At 40.5% G+C, this 14,041-nt stretch overlaps 1 protein-coding gene and 1 long non-coding RNA gene across 15 annotated transcripts; one reads left to right on the forward strand and one right to left on the reverse strand.

The window, feature by feature from the left end:
* Positions 1-389: 389 nt before the first annotated feature.
* LOC111193562 (transcription factor AP-2-alpha) lies at positions 390-7,948 on the forward strand. 14 transcript variants are annotated; one of them, XM_049473621.1, is made up of 11 exons: positions 390-1,204; positions 1,440-1,478; positions 1,759-1,818; positions 3,466-3,531; positions 4,001-4,066; positions 4,498-4,563; positions 6,021-6,086; positions 6,287-6,387; positions 6,462-6,652; positions 7,223-7,352; positions 7,564-7,948. In XM_049473621.1, exons 2-11 carry the CDS (start codon positions 1,440-1,442, stop codon positions 7,718-7,720), a joined length of 942 nt encoding a protein of 313 aa, XP_049329578.1. In that variant the 5' UTR covers positions 390-1,204; the 3' UTR covers positions 7,721-7,948. The 14 variants fall into 14 exon arrangements, with proteins under 14 accessions (XP_049329578.1, XP_049329577.1, XP_049329582.1 ...); XM_049473620.1 differs by lacking the exon at positions 390-1,204 and having other exon boundaries at positions 1,222-1,478; positions 7,223-7,343; XM_049473619.1 differs by lacking the exon at positions 390-1,204 and having other exon boundaries at positions 1,223-1,478.
* On the reverse strand, positions 7,798-9,402 carry LOC125794545 (uncharacterized). Its single transcript, XR_007433646.1, has 2 exons — positions 9,330-9,402; positions 7,798-9,035 (listed from the first exon to the last, which is right to left on the reverse strand). It is a non-coding gene; the product is annotated as an uncharacterized LOC125794545 (long non-coding RNA).
* Between the last annotated feature and the right edge of the window lie 4,639 nt (positions 9,403-14,041).

Genomic DNA, 14,041 nt, shown 5'->3' on the forward strand with positions numbered 1-14,041 from the left:
ATATTTTACACGCCCATGTACAAAACTCACAGGCTGCTCAATTTCTTTCTTTTTCCTGGTTATTTTCTGGTCAATAGAACGCTATGTTAATGACATTGGATATGATTCTTTCGTATTTTATTTTATTTTGATGTTTGTTTTGTTGTTCCTTGTGTTAAAAAATTTTGGTTAAGCAAAATATTTCTGGTCTTATTGTCCAATGCGCTGTGATTCACGTTTCCTTATTATTCTAATGTCGGACTGACTTGTCATTTTATGTCCTTCGACCCTTTCCCTGGAGACTACGGGTCAGGGTGAAGTGCTAGTAACCTCTCCCTTGACCTGCACCGTGCCTTTCTACGTGGCGTAAAGTCACAAAAGGCGGAAGACCATCGTTTTACCTTTTTTTTGCTACTTCCTGTTTTCTGGATTTGAACTTTGTACTCGTTTTTTGATCTTTGCATTTCTTCTCCAACTCTGTGGACTACTTAATCGAGCACCCTTTGCATTTTCGTCCCATTGCTCCATTATTTCACATTATTATTTGACTTATTGTATTCTACGAGTGCCTTTCACTGTTTGGTGAAATGTTTGACGTTGGATATGTATATTGTGCGAAAGGGGGGACAGGCTTATTTTGGATCACTTGTCTACTTTGACAGGCTTAATTGGCTTGAATTGACTACTTTTTCCTACGCCCACATTCCCAATACAAGTGAAGAGGAGCCCCTTACATCGGTGGGGCCTACGGTGTGTGCATTGTTTTGGTTAGCTTACACGACTCTCATAGGGGAACTATGAGATAATCTGTTTCAGGTACGACCTATTGACCTGTGACTGCCTGATCAGTTATTGCATCTGGTTCTCAGGGGGGGCTTCCTGACCTTGACTTAGTTCGGGGCTGGCTTGCCTATACCTTGGCTCCTGGTGTACCCTGCTGTATCATAGGCTCCGGTTGGGTTGCTATTGCCTGATGCCATGTTTGACGTGCCACACTATGCTAGAGGCTCGTTTGGGTTTTTTGCCCTCAGCAGCACCCCGGGGGCGGGTCTACCCCGCGGGTATCCGCCCCTATTTCACACATTCCTAAATGCCATTGGTTTGCGCCCAGTCAGCCAAGCTTGGATCTGATTGGTTGTGAGAGTGTACCTGATTGGTTGTGAGAGTTTACTTTTAAGTAAAAACACAAGGAAAGCAGACAAAAACGAGGCTGGGTGGAAACAAGGTATGTGTTACGTTAAAAACAGCGGTTTTAGTATAGTTAGGCTGGCTAGGTGCTAACTAAACATAACTAGCAAACTATCTTTGGCTAATTCAGAAAACTTTGCTTGCTAACCAGTTAGCATGCCAGCCAGCCAGCTAGCTACCCATTGGAATTATGTCAGATTGCTAGTAGCTAAATTAACCAACACTGTCCTGTTTTAAGTGTGGCTTTATTTGTTATGTTTTTGTCTTTGCAGATGCGTCGTAGAAAGAATGTAAAGAGACGTAGAGTAGAGGTACAGGTGTTGTAGGGCTACAAAATGCAGATTAATGCTCACAAAGAAGAATGTGTGCTGGTTACCTAACAAAAACATTTATCTCAGAGTAAAATTATTGGTTACTGTTTTAGAGGAAGACAGAGAGAGAGAGAGAGAGAAAAGAGAGAAAAATAAAGAGAGAGAGAGAGATAATGTGTATGTGTGAATTAATTAATGTATTGTGAAAATAGGATATATACAGGTAAAATACAGTTCACTGTTTATATTGTTCATTTATTAACATAATGCTCCTTCTCAGGTCCCAACCACTACAAACGTGGAGAAAGGTTCTGAGCGAGCACAAGAACCACAAGCTCAGGTATATCCTTCACATGCAATAAAGTTTGATTTATTAGATACAGTAGTGTGGTCACTACCCTCATAGCAGCATTAGATACAGTAGTGTGGTCACTACCCTCAGAGCAGCATTAGATACAGTAGTGTGGTCGCTACCCTCAGAGCAGCATTAGATACAGTAGTGTGGTCACTACCCTCAGAGCAGCATTAGATACAGTAGTGTGGTCACTACCCTCAGAGCAGCATTAGATACAGTAGTGTGGTCACTACCCTCAGAGCAGCATTAGATACAGTAGTGTGGTCACTACTCTCAGAGCAGCATTAGATACAGTAGTGTGGTCACTACTCTCAGAGCAGCATTAGATACAGTAGTGTGGTCGCTACCCTCAGAGCAGCATTAGATACAGTTGTGTGGTCGCTACTCTCAGAGCAGCATTAGATACAGTAGTGTGGTCACTACTCTCAGAGCAGCATTAGATACAGTAGTGTGGTCGCTACCCTCAGAGCAGCATTAGATACATTAATGTGGTCGCTACCCTCAGAGCAGCATTAGATACAGTAATGTGGTCGCTACCCTCAGAGCAGCATTAGATACAGTAATGTGGTCGCTACTCTCAGAGCAGCATTAGATACAGTAGTGTGGTCACTACCCTCAGAGCAGCATTAGATACAGTAGTGTGGTCGCTACTCTCAGAGCAGCATTAGATACAGTAGTGTGGTCGCTACTCTCAGAGCAGCATTAGATACAGTAGTGTGGTCGCTACTCTCAGAGCATCATTAGATACAGTAGTGTGGTCACTACCCTCAGAGCAGCATTAGATACAGTAGTGTGGTCACTACCCTCAGAGCAGCATTAGATACAGTAGTGTGGTCACTACTCTCAGAGCAGCATTAGATACAGTAGTGTGGTCACTACTTTTAGAGCAGCATTAGATACAGTAGTGTGGTCACTACTTTTAGAGCAGCATTAGATACAGTAGTGTGGTCGCTACTCTCAGAGCAGCATTAGATACAGTAGTGTGGTCGCTACTCTCAGAGCAGCATTAGATACAGTAGTGTGGTCGCTACTCTCAGAGCAGCATTAGATACAGTAGTGTGGTCGCTACTCTCAGAGCAGCATTAGATACAGTAGTGTGGTCGCTACTCTCAGAGCAGCATTAGATACAGTAGTGTGGTCGCTACTCTCAGAGCAGCATTAGATACAGTAGTGTGGTCGCTACTCTCAGAGCAGCATTAGATACAGTAGTGTGGTCGCTACTCTCAGAGCAGCATTAGATACAGTAGTGTGGTCGCTACCCTCATAGGAGCATTAGATACAGTAGTGTGGTCGCTACCCTCATAGGAGCATTAGATACAGTAGTGTGGTCGCTACTCTCAGAGCAGCATTAGATACAGTAGTGTGGTCGCTACCCTCATAGGAGCATTAGATACAGTAGTGTGGTCGCTACTCTCAGAGCAGCATTAGATACAGTAGTGTGGTCGCTACTCTCAGAGCAGCATTAGATACAGTAGTGTGGTCGCTACTCTCAGAGCAGCATTAGATACAGTAGTGTGGTCACTACTCTCAGAGCAGCATTAGATACAGTAGTGTGGTCGCTACTCTCAGAGCAGCATTAGATACAGTAGTGTGGTTTCTAATCCTATTTTGATAATGATATTTTTTCCCCAGGTCCAATCCAGTCCAAATCTCGGGAAAGGTATCGAACAAGAGCCTGTACAAGAACCACAAGCTCAGGTATGTCCTTCACATGCAATAAAGTTTGATTTATTAGATACAGTAATGTGGTCGCTACCCTCATAGGAGCATTAGATACAGTAGTGTGGTCGCTACTCTCAGAGCAGCATTAGATACAGTAGTGTGGTCGCTACTCTCAGAGCAGCATTAGATACAGTAGTGTGGTCGCTACTCTCAGAGCAGCATTAGATACAGTAGTGTGGTCGCTACTCTCAGAGCAGCATTAGATACAGTAGTGTGGTCGCTACCCTCATAGGAGCATTAGATACAGTAGTGTGGTCGCTACTCTCAGAGCAGCATTAGATACAGTAGTGTGGTCGCTACTCTCAGAGCAGCATTAGATACAGTAGTGTGGTCGCTACTCTCAGAGCAGCATTAGATACAGTAGTGTGGTCGCTACTCTCAGAGCAGCATTAGATACAGTAGTGTGGTTTCTAATCCTATTTTGATAATGATATTTTTTCCCCAGGTCCAATCCAGTCCAAATCTCGGGAAAGGTATCGAACAAGAGCCTGTGCAAGAACCACAAGCTCAGGTATGTCCTTCACATGCAATAAAGTTTGATTTATTAGATACAGTAATGTGGTCGCTACCCTCATAGGAGCATTAGATACAGTAGTGTGGTCGCTACTCTCAGAGCAGCATTAGATACAGTAGTGTGGTCGCTACTCTCAGAGCAGCATTAGATACAGTAGTGTGGTCGCTACTCTCAGAGCAGCATTAGATACAGTAGTGTGGTCGCTACTCTCAGAGCAGCATTAGATACAGTAGTGTGGTCGCTACCCTCATAGGAGCATTAGATACAGTAGTGTGGTCGCTACTCTCAGAGCAGCATTAGATACAGTAGTGTGGTCGCTACTCTCAGAGCAGCATTAGATACAGTAGTGTGGTCGCTACTCTCAGAGCAGCATTAGATACAGTAGTGTGGTTTCTAATCCTATTTTGATAATGATATTTTTTCCCCAGGTCCAATCCAGTCCAAATCTCGGGAAAGGTATCGAACAAGAGCCTGTACAAGAACCACAAGCTCAGGTATGTCCTTCACATGCAATAAAGTTTGATTTATTAGATACAGTAATGTGGTCGCTACCCTCATAGGAGCATTAGATACAGTAGTGTGGTCGCTACTCTCAGAGCAGCATTAGATACAGTAGTGTGGTCGCTACTCTCAGAGCAGCATTAGATACAGTAGTGTGGTCGCTACTCTCAGAGCAGCATTAGATACAGTAGTGTGGTCACTACTCTCAGAGCAGCATTAGATACAGTAGTGTGGTCACTACTCTCAGAGCAGCATTAGATACAGTAGTGTGGTCGCTACTCTCAGAGCAGCATTAGATACAGTAGTGTGGTCGCTACTCTCAGAGCAGCATTAGATACAGTAGTGTGGTCGCTACTCTCAGAGCAGCATTAGATACAGTAGTGTGGTCGCTACTCTCAGAGCAGCATTAGATACAGTAGTGTGGTCGCTACTCTCAGAGCAGCATTAGATACAGTAGTGTGGTCGCTACTCTCAGAGCAGCATTAGATACAGTAGTGTGGTCGCTACTCTCAGAGCAGCATTAGATGCAGTAGTGTGGTCGCTACTCTCAGAGCAGCATTAGATACAGTAGTGTGGTCGCTACTCTCAGAGCAGCATTAGATACAGTAGTGTGGTCACTACTCTCAGAGCAGCATTAGATACAGTAGTGTGGTCACTACTCTCAGAGCAGCATTAGATACAGTAGTGTGGTCGCTACTCTCAGAGCAGCATTAGATACAGTAGTGTGGTCGCTACTCTCAGAGCAGCATTAGATACAGTAGTGTGGTCGCTACTCTCAGAGCAGCATTAGATACAGTAGTGTGGTCGCTACCCTCAGAGCAGCATTAGATACAGTAGTGTGGTCGCTACTCTCAGAGCAGCATTAGATACAGTAGTGTGGTCACTACCCTCAGAGCAGCATTAGATACAGTAGTGTGGTCGCTACTCTCAGAGCAGCATTAGATACAGTAGTGTGGTCACTACCCTCAGAGCAGCATTAGATACAGTAGTGTGGTCGCTACCCTCAGAGCAGCATTAGATACAGTAGTGTGGTCACTACTCTCAGAGCAGCATTAGATACAGTAGTGTGGTCACTACTCTCAGAGCAGCATTAGATACAGTAGTGTGGTCGCTACTCTCAGAGCAGCATTAGATACAGTAGTGTGGTCGCTACTCTCAGAGCAGCATTAGATGCAGTAGTGTGGTCGCTACTCTCAGAGCAGCATTAGATACAGTAGTGTGGTCTCTACTCTCAGAGCAGCATTAGATGCAGTAGTGTGGTCGCTACTCTCAGAGCAGCATTAGATACAGTAGTGTGGTCGCTACTCTCAGAGCAGCATTAGATACAGTAGTGTGGTCGCTACTCTCAGAGCAGCATTAGATACAGTAGTGTGGTCGCTACCCTCAGAGCAGCATTAGATACAGTAGTGTGGTTTCTAATCCTATTTTGATAATGATATTTTTTCCCCAGGTCCAATCCAGTCCAAATCTCAGGAAAGGTATCGAACAAGAGCCTGTGCAAGAACCACAAGCTCAGGTATGTCCTTCACATGCAATAAAGTTTGATTCTTTAACTCTGCAAACACCAATTAACCTAAGTAAAAGCACACTTCCAAATCAATTTTCTAGATATTTAATATAGATTTTAACTTGTATACATACTGCACGTTCCCTGAACACTGCAGTTTTTTTGTCTACTTCTGATTTAGCTAAATGTTAATATAATTCTTCAATTAGTCCTGTATAGGTGGAGACAGGCCAGTTAATTTCTTACCCACTGAAAAAGTCTTCATGGTGGAATCCCTCCTGAAATCAAGCAATTTCAGAGAAAAAAGAAGGTATAAAACAGTTTATTCTCTCTTTTTTTGACATTTTTTAATATGCCAAATAAATTTTTTCATGTAACTTACAGGTATCGCGTCAGCCTGGATGAAATTCAGCGTCGCATTGGTCCCCCAGAGTTTCTGTCTTTAAATGGGCTTGTGTCATATCTGCGGACAGCAAAATCCAATAAAGACTCCCTGAAAGGGGAACTGGAAGCTGCTGGTATAATCCCTCCCCCAGTGACCCGTCTCACATCCATGTGTTCAAAATTAACAGAAGGTAACCTCAGCATCCATACTATATATATACACATTATATATATATATATATATATATATATATATATATATATATATATATATATATATATATATATAGTTAAATGTACAGATATCCTGACAAAAGCGCTAATAGGAGAGGTCACAGTATATACAGTGCGAATACATCAAATATATTTATCCTACCATTGAAACAGATTTATGTGGAATGTTGATACTACTTTGCCTTAAAACATCTGCATGTACAAAAAAAAGAACATCCATTTTTCATAGAATATTATTACTTTTAGTGCAGTGGCAGTTGGTATTGTAGTAGTCTTCTTATTGCATTTATGTATCCCCATTTAAAGGCTAAAATCCTTTTATAACTATTGTAAAAGTGTATAATCATAACCTTGTCATTTCGAGCTCTTAGATGTGTATGTCTGATTCCTATGACTGGACCTGTGTTTTCTAGAACAGAGATTGCTGCACCAAACCCACTCTTAATGACTTGGTTTCCATCTTGACACTTTAATCATATAGAGAGATTGTAAAATCAGTTGTATTTCCCCTTAAAAATCTCTTACAGATGAAGCTGATGACCTAGCTGTGGACCTGGGAAAGCTTGCCAGTAGGCATATAGATTTCCAGTCAGCTGCTGAAACGCAGCAATCTTCACAGGACAAGGCAACAGATCTCCTGAAAGCAAAGTCTGTTCAGTAAGTAAAATATTTTTTGTATAAAACCGTGTACAGTAAATTGTAAAATTAATAGAATTGAGATTAAATGTACAAAGTTTGCTTCTTACCCCAAAGGTAGTTAATCTGCCAAGACCCTGTCACTGGTTTTATGCTAATACAATCAAGACTGTCACCTTGAAATACTTAAACTGACTTGGTTTTAACATATTGCTTTGCCTTTTCCAAACAGGGAGTTCTTAGGACAAACCAAAAATGTCTTGGCTCCGTTCATGAGTCGGTACAACACAGTGACTCATGGACTGGGGCCAAAGACATTTGAGGTCTCTGTTCAAATTCTGGAGGCGTACCTACGTCAAGTCATACGGCAGCTTACAGAAGAAAGTTAAAGCAATTGTGCTGTGCATGCAGCAGTGTTTTGTTTGTTTAGTTGCAGTTAAAAAAAGTGCTAGTCTTTAACAAAAGCTTTTCCACTTGATAGTTCTTTATTGTATTTTGTGTACTTTTTTTCAAATGTTAACTTTTGTACTACTTTACAAACACATAAAAAAAATAATAAAACAAAACTTTGTCAGTGCTAATGCTTAACTTTGGAAATTAAAACCTTTACAAGAGCAGCATACTTGAAGTTATTTCTCCCTCTCTTCTCAAACAATTACATAACACACTTCTTGTAATTGCATACTGAGGTTTTAAACTACAAAGACAGTTCATTTTAAAAGTTACATACAGATTACATCGAAATTTGCTATAAGCAATTGGAGCTAGTAGCACTAATAGTAGGATTCTCAGTCTTTTGTGTAGACATCCCTCATTGACTTTGCGCGGTTGCTGGAAGGCTTTCCCCGTTTCTTTTGGAAGGTCGAATCTGGACGGGAAGTATAAAGAAGTCTCTTACCAGGTTTTGCAAGCTGATAGTTGTGCACATTCAAAGCTCTCTTTCTAGACAACTCGATAGATTTTCTGTAAGGATGGAGTCTCTCAATCTTTCTTTTTCTGCAAATCCTAGTGTATTTCCCAAACATTATGTGGTGAGCATGCTTCACTGCTGAAAACATATCAAGGGATGGCTTGTAGTCTGTGCTATTACACCATTCATTTAAATCAGTCACTAATTTCTTTATACACCACTTTGATGAATTTGGTTGCAGTGTCTGTGCCTGATTTGCCATTGAATACGTGTGATCATTTGGTTTTGATATTTCAGGTGGATTTGATTCCTCCGTATGAGCCTTTTGCGTTAAGTTCCACAACACCTTCAAGCACACACATGCCTCTCCTAAGCTACTTGTCAAGCAAGAGCATTTTTCTGTCTCCATGTTTACAATGCCTAGCTGTGTACCACTGTCCACTATAACAGAGTTCATATGCACAGTGTAATCTTGGGCTGTCCAGAGTGCATTTGCCACCCGTTGGCGTATGTCCTCAACCTCTGTTCCATTTTCAGCAGAAATCATCTTTGCAAACTCTAAATGTTTACACAAATTGCCTTTTAAAGCATATTTACAATCACAAGTCATATAAACCAAGTTCACAGAATACACATGACCAGGAATGGTCTCTGAGGGAATGCTAAACTGGCCTTCTGAGTTGTAGGTCACACTTTGGCCAAGTCCATTAGATTTCATCCTTTGTGCAGCTTCAGACACATCCTGGGGAGATTTTGAATTTGTTCTGCCAGCAGCCTGCAGATCTCCCAAATGCCTGTTTAATTAAACAACATTGTTTGTTTTTTTCCCCAGTTCATGTTAAACTTGAGCAATTCACTCTGTATAATTACCTAAAATAAAAGTGTAGAATTGTTTTAATAGTTGTTCTTTACAATTTCAATGAGAAACAGACTACGCAGGGCTATCTAAAAAAAAAGAATATATTTGAAAAGTTACCTTAATTCTATAATTCAGTTCAAAATGTGAAACTTATGTTATATAAATGTATTACACACAGAGTGATCTATTGTAAGTGCAGTAAAAAGGTTTTTCTCATAGAAATGCTTACTTGTAGTACGGCACAACGTCATCATTCAGCAAACGGAGAAGATCGTCAACTCTTTTGTTTGAATAGCCGCAGAAGAAACCGTACTTGAGGCCTAGGAAAAATCTTATATCCCCACACACAAAGTAAAAAAAGAAAAAAAAAATTAAAATAGAAACCAAACAATCTGCTTACATAACCTCAGTTAAGTCACAATATTGTTACCACCTTCTTACAAAGTATGCAGAGAAGGACTATTTTTTTTTTCATTATAGAACAACAAATGTGCTTCTATATGCTCAGTGAAGCTGAAAAAAACTGAGCGTAAAAAATGAGAAGGTAGTCATAATACTGTAACTTGACTGCATATTAATTACATTTATAAAATGTGAATCAAGCATGTAAAGCTTATACAGATTTTACCTCTCAACGACATTGTTTGTTTCACTTTGGTGGTGATAAAACAAACGTCCAAAATTTGACCACATTTCTGCATTTGTCAGCCAATTCTTGCGAAGGTAATCACAGACTTGAGTGCTCTGTGTTTCTGTTTCTATTCTTGCAAGCAGGTCCTCTGACATTTTCTGGAACTCTTCTGCCTGTGTAATCAAAATATCAAAAAAAACATAAAGGAATTGATTAGCTTCATCAGGGCCAAACAGATTTATTTTTCACACATTCTTCATTAACTATAGATCACTTACACTCGTGCATTGTTTTAAGGACACCATGCCTTTAATCACCATATTTCTAGCTGAAGTGTTCAAGTGACCTCCATCACGCCTAATAAGCCACCGGTGTACAGCCTGCAACAACATAAAATTGTGAAAATGTATTTGACACATAACCACCTGAAGATTAACATTCTTGCCCATTATAAGCTACAAAAATATAATTTGACCATAATATGTTGACCTAATATACAGAAGTATTCAGCCCTGTTGAACTTTTCAATCTTTTGGCACAACTTTTTTTAGAATAAAAAAAACTGAAAAGTGGGGTGTTCAATATTATTTGGTCCCTTGTGTTAATATTTTGTAGTGCCACCTGTGATTACAGAAGCAAGTCGCTTGGGGTTTGTCTCTATCAGTTTTGCACATTGAGAGACTGACATTTTTCCCATTCTTTCCTTGCAAAACAGCTCAAGTTCAGTGAGGTTGGAAAAATATTGTTTGTGAACCGCAGATTCAGCTCTTTCCACAAATTCTTGATTGGATTCCGAAGGCTGAAAATTTCAAGGCCCAAATACATTTGCAAGGCACTGTAACATGAACCACACTTTAAAATGTTTTGTTACTAAATATTAGTTTCCCGTGTTCTACCCTTTAATGAAATGACTTTGGTAAATAAAATGTTTGACATGGTTTCCACCAACTTTTACTATACATTACAATTAATAGTAAATTTTTAATTTAACTACAAATGGAGGTGATTTTTTAAAAACATTTACTATTCCTCTAAATTAATAAAAAATATTTACCTGAAGCACATGAAACCAGCATAATAGTACTGCTGAATGAGGAAACACAGCTTTGATTGCGTTGATTTCTTTGATATCCTTGTCCACCATTACACACCTACATGACATTACAAATAAAATTCTATGTAAAACACTTTATGGCAGCTTTCATAAGACTATACACAAACATTAACATTTCAAAACAGACATACAAAGCCTTTTGACAATTGAAGAATGGTGAAATAATACTTTTTACATGCTTATGTTAGCATCTTAGTCATAGGGTTAGGTAGTCTTATGAATACTGCTAACATTTTAATTCATTCTTGAACAATTATGTACCAATGATTGAACCAATAATAAAAAAAACTCAGATTTAATAAACAATGACAATGAACAAAATGTTACTTAATGCTGGTGTAATATTTTAGTGGTTATGCAGAAATTAAATTTACCTTGGGCTGAAAAGGTTAGCTGCCTCCTGGAGTTTCCTCAGACAGATTTCAATGTTGCTTGTGGATTCTTCACTCATTACAAAAAAGGCAACAGGGACTCCTTTCCCCTCCGAGGTTTTCACAAGCACTGCATAGAATGCGAATCCATACTGAGTAACACCTTTGTAAGTTGCATCAACAAAAATCATTGAAGATCCAAACTGTTTGCACTGTTCCTGCTGCCACTGAGAACTAAACACAATAATTAGTGGCTGATGTTCCTTGTGGGATAAAGGCTGGTAATAGAGTATGCTGTCCTGCAGATCTGCTTTTATTAATCTGTCCACTGATATACTGTCGTTTCTGTCAAATCTCTGTCTGGCATTGAAACCAGCACGGATTCCAGTGATATCCTTTTGAGTGAGAAAATATCTTCTGTCTCTGAGGTCATTTTTGCCATATGTGCGAAACCACCTCACAGTTCTTAACAGTATCTCTGAATTTGAAAGTCCCTGTGAGAGACACTCATGTATGTAATTCAGTAAATCTTCATCCACACGATTTACTCCATCTTCCTGGGAATTTGAAATGTCATGTCCACTGTGCTCAGCCAATACCCTAACTATGCATCCAGAAATATTGTTATCTGTGACAAACTGAAATGAAACATAAGCTGGACAAGAATTGGCTCTTGTTTTCTCAGGATTGCCGCTTGAAGCACCAGATGCTTTGTTTCCACGCTCACATTTCCACTGAATTAGATTTGGTGATCTGGACTTCCGGGAAATGAAGTAACCTCTGCCCTGGAGATGCAGAACATCAACATAGGTTCTCATGAAATCTTCATGAGTTTCGCCTTTCAAGACATGAATCTGACGTTCAACTCGCCCATCCCTTTCTTTCCTTAATGACTGTTCAATGGATTTCACCCAAAAGTCTTCCATCTGTAAAAATAGGTTTGAGAGAAAAAAAAAAGATTTAAATCAAAAGTATTTTATGTTGAACAAGGATTAATGCTTTCTTTAACTTTTGCTTATAATCGACTGTTATAGTAATAATTTGAGAACCCAATTACTTTAAAGACTGCTAAACTACACTATATTTCCAAAGTATAAGGCATAGATAGATGAGTCTCTCTATGCTCTACTGTTCTTGAGCTAATCAGAAGCTACATGAAGTTTGGAGGTGTGTAGTGATTGGTGTAGTGACTGCAGAAAGTTGGTGAACTCTGTGCACTGTGCTCCTCAGCATCCGCTGACCCCACTGTTATTTTGCACTGACAGAGCACAAAGTCGCTGTCGTTCCCAGTCTCTTCCACTGTGTTATAATATCACTGACAGTAGGCTCTGAAATATTTAGTAGTGAGTAGTAAAATTTCACGACTGGACTTGTTGCACAGGTGCAGCATCCTATCACTGTACCACGCTGGAATTCACTGAGCTCCTGAGAGAGACCCATTGTTGTTTGTAGAAGCAGTCTGCTGCTTGCCTAGGTGCTTGGTTTAATACAACCGTGGAAATTGAAATGACTGGAGCACCTGAAATTAATCATTTGGATGGGTGACCAAATACTTTTGCCAATATAGTGTATGTAAATTATTCTTTCCCCACTAAGATTCAAATATTTGTGAGGTTATTTTTGAAAGCAAGATTTATTTAAACACTACTGTATCTAATGCTGCTCTGAGAGTAGCGACCACACTACTGTATCTAATGCTGCTCTGAGAGTAGCGACCACACTACTGTATCTAATGCTGCTCTGAGGGTAGCGACCACACTACTGTATCTAATGCTGCTCTGAGGGTAGCGACCACACTACTGTATCTAATGCTGCTCTGAGAGTAGCGACCACACTACTGTATCTAATGCTGCTCTGAGAGTAGCGACCACACTACTGTATCTAATGCTCCTATGAGGGTAGTGACCACACTACTGTATCTAATGCTGCTCTGAGGGTAGCGACCACACTACTGTATCTAATGCTGCTCTGAGGGTAGTGACCACACTACTGTATCTAATGCTGCTCTGAGAGTAGCGACCACACTACTGTATCTAATGCTGCTCTGAGAGTAGTGACCACACTACTGTATCTAATGCTGCTCTGAGGGTAGTGACCACACTACTGTATCTAATGCTGCTCTGAGGGTAGCGACCACACTACTGTATCTAATGCTGCTCTGAGGGTAGCGACCACACTACTGTATCTAATGCTGCTCTGAGGGTAGTGACCACACTACTGTATCTAATGCTGCTCTGAGGGTAGCGACCACACTACTGTATCTAATGCTGCTCTGAGGGTAGCGACCACACTACTGTATCTAATGCTGCTCTGAGAGCAGAGACCACACTACTGTATCTAATGCTGCTATGAGGGTAGTGACCACACTACTGTATCTAATGCTGCTCTGAGAGTAGTGACCACACTACTGTATCTAATGCTGCTCTGAGAGTAGCGACCACACTACTGTATCTAATGCTGCTCTGAGAGTAGTGACCACACTACTGTATCTAATGCTGCTCTGAGAGTAGCGACCACACTACTGTATCTAATGCTGCTCTGAGGGTAGCGACCACACTACTGTATCTAATGCTGCTCTGAGAGTAGCGACCACACTACTGTATCTAATGCTGCTCTGAGAGTAGTGACCACACTACTGTATCTAATGCTGCTCTGAGAGTAGCGACCACACTACTGTATCTAATGCTGCTCTGAGAGTAGCGACCACACTACTGTATCTAATGCTGCTCTGAAGGTAGTGACCACACTACTGTATCTAATGCTGCTCTGAGGGTAGTGACCACACTACTGTATCTAATGCTGCTCTGAAGGTAGCGACCACACTA

The sequence above is a fragment of the Astyanax mexicanus genome, unplaced genomic scaffold (assembly GCF_023375975.1).
Source record: "Astyanax mexicanus isolate ESR-SI-001 unplaced genomic scaffold, AstMex3_surface scaffold_41, whole genome shotgun sequence".
Taxonomy (NCBI): Eukaryota; Metazoa; Chordata; class Actinopteri; order Characiformes; family Acestrorhamphidae; genus Astyanax; species Astyanax mexicanus.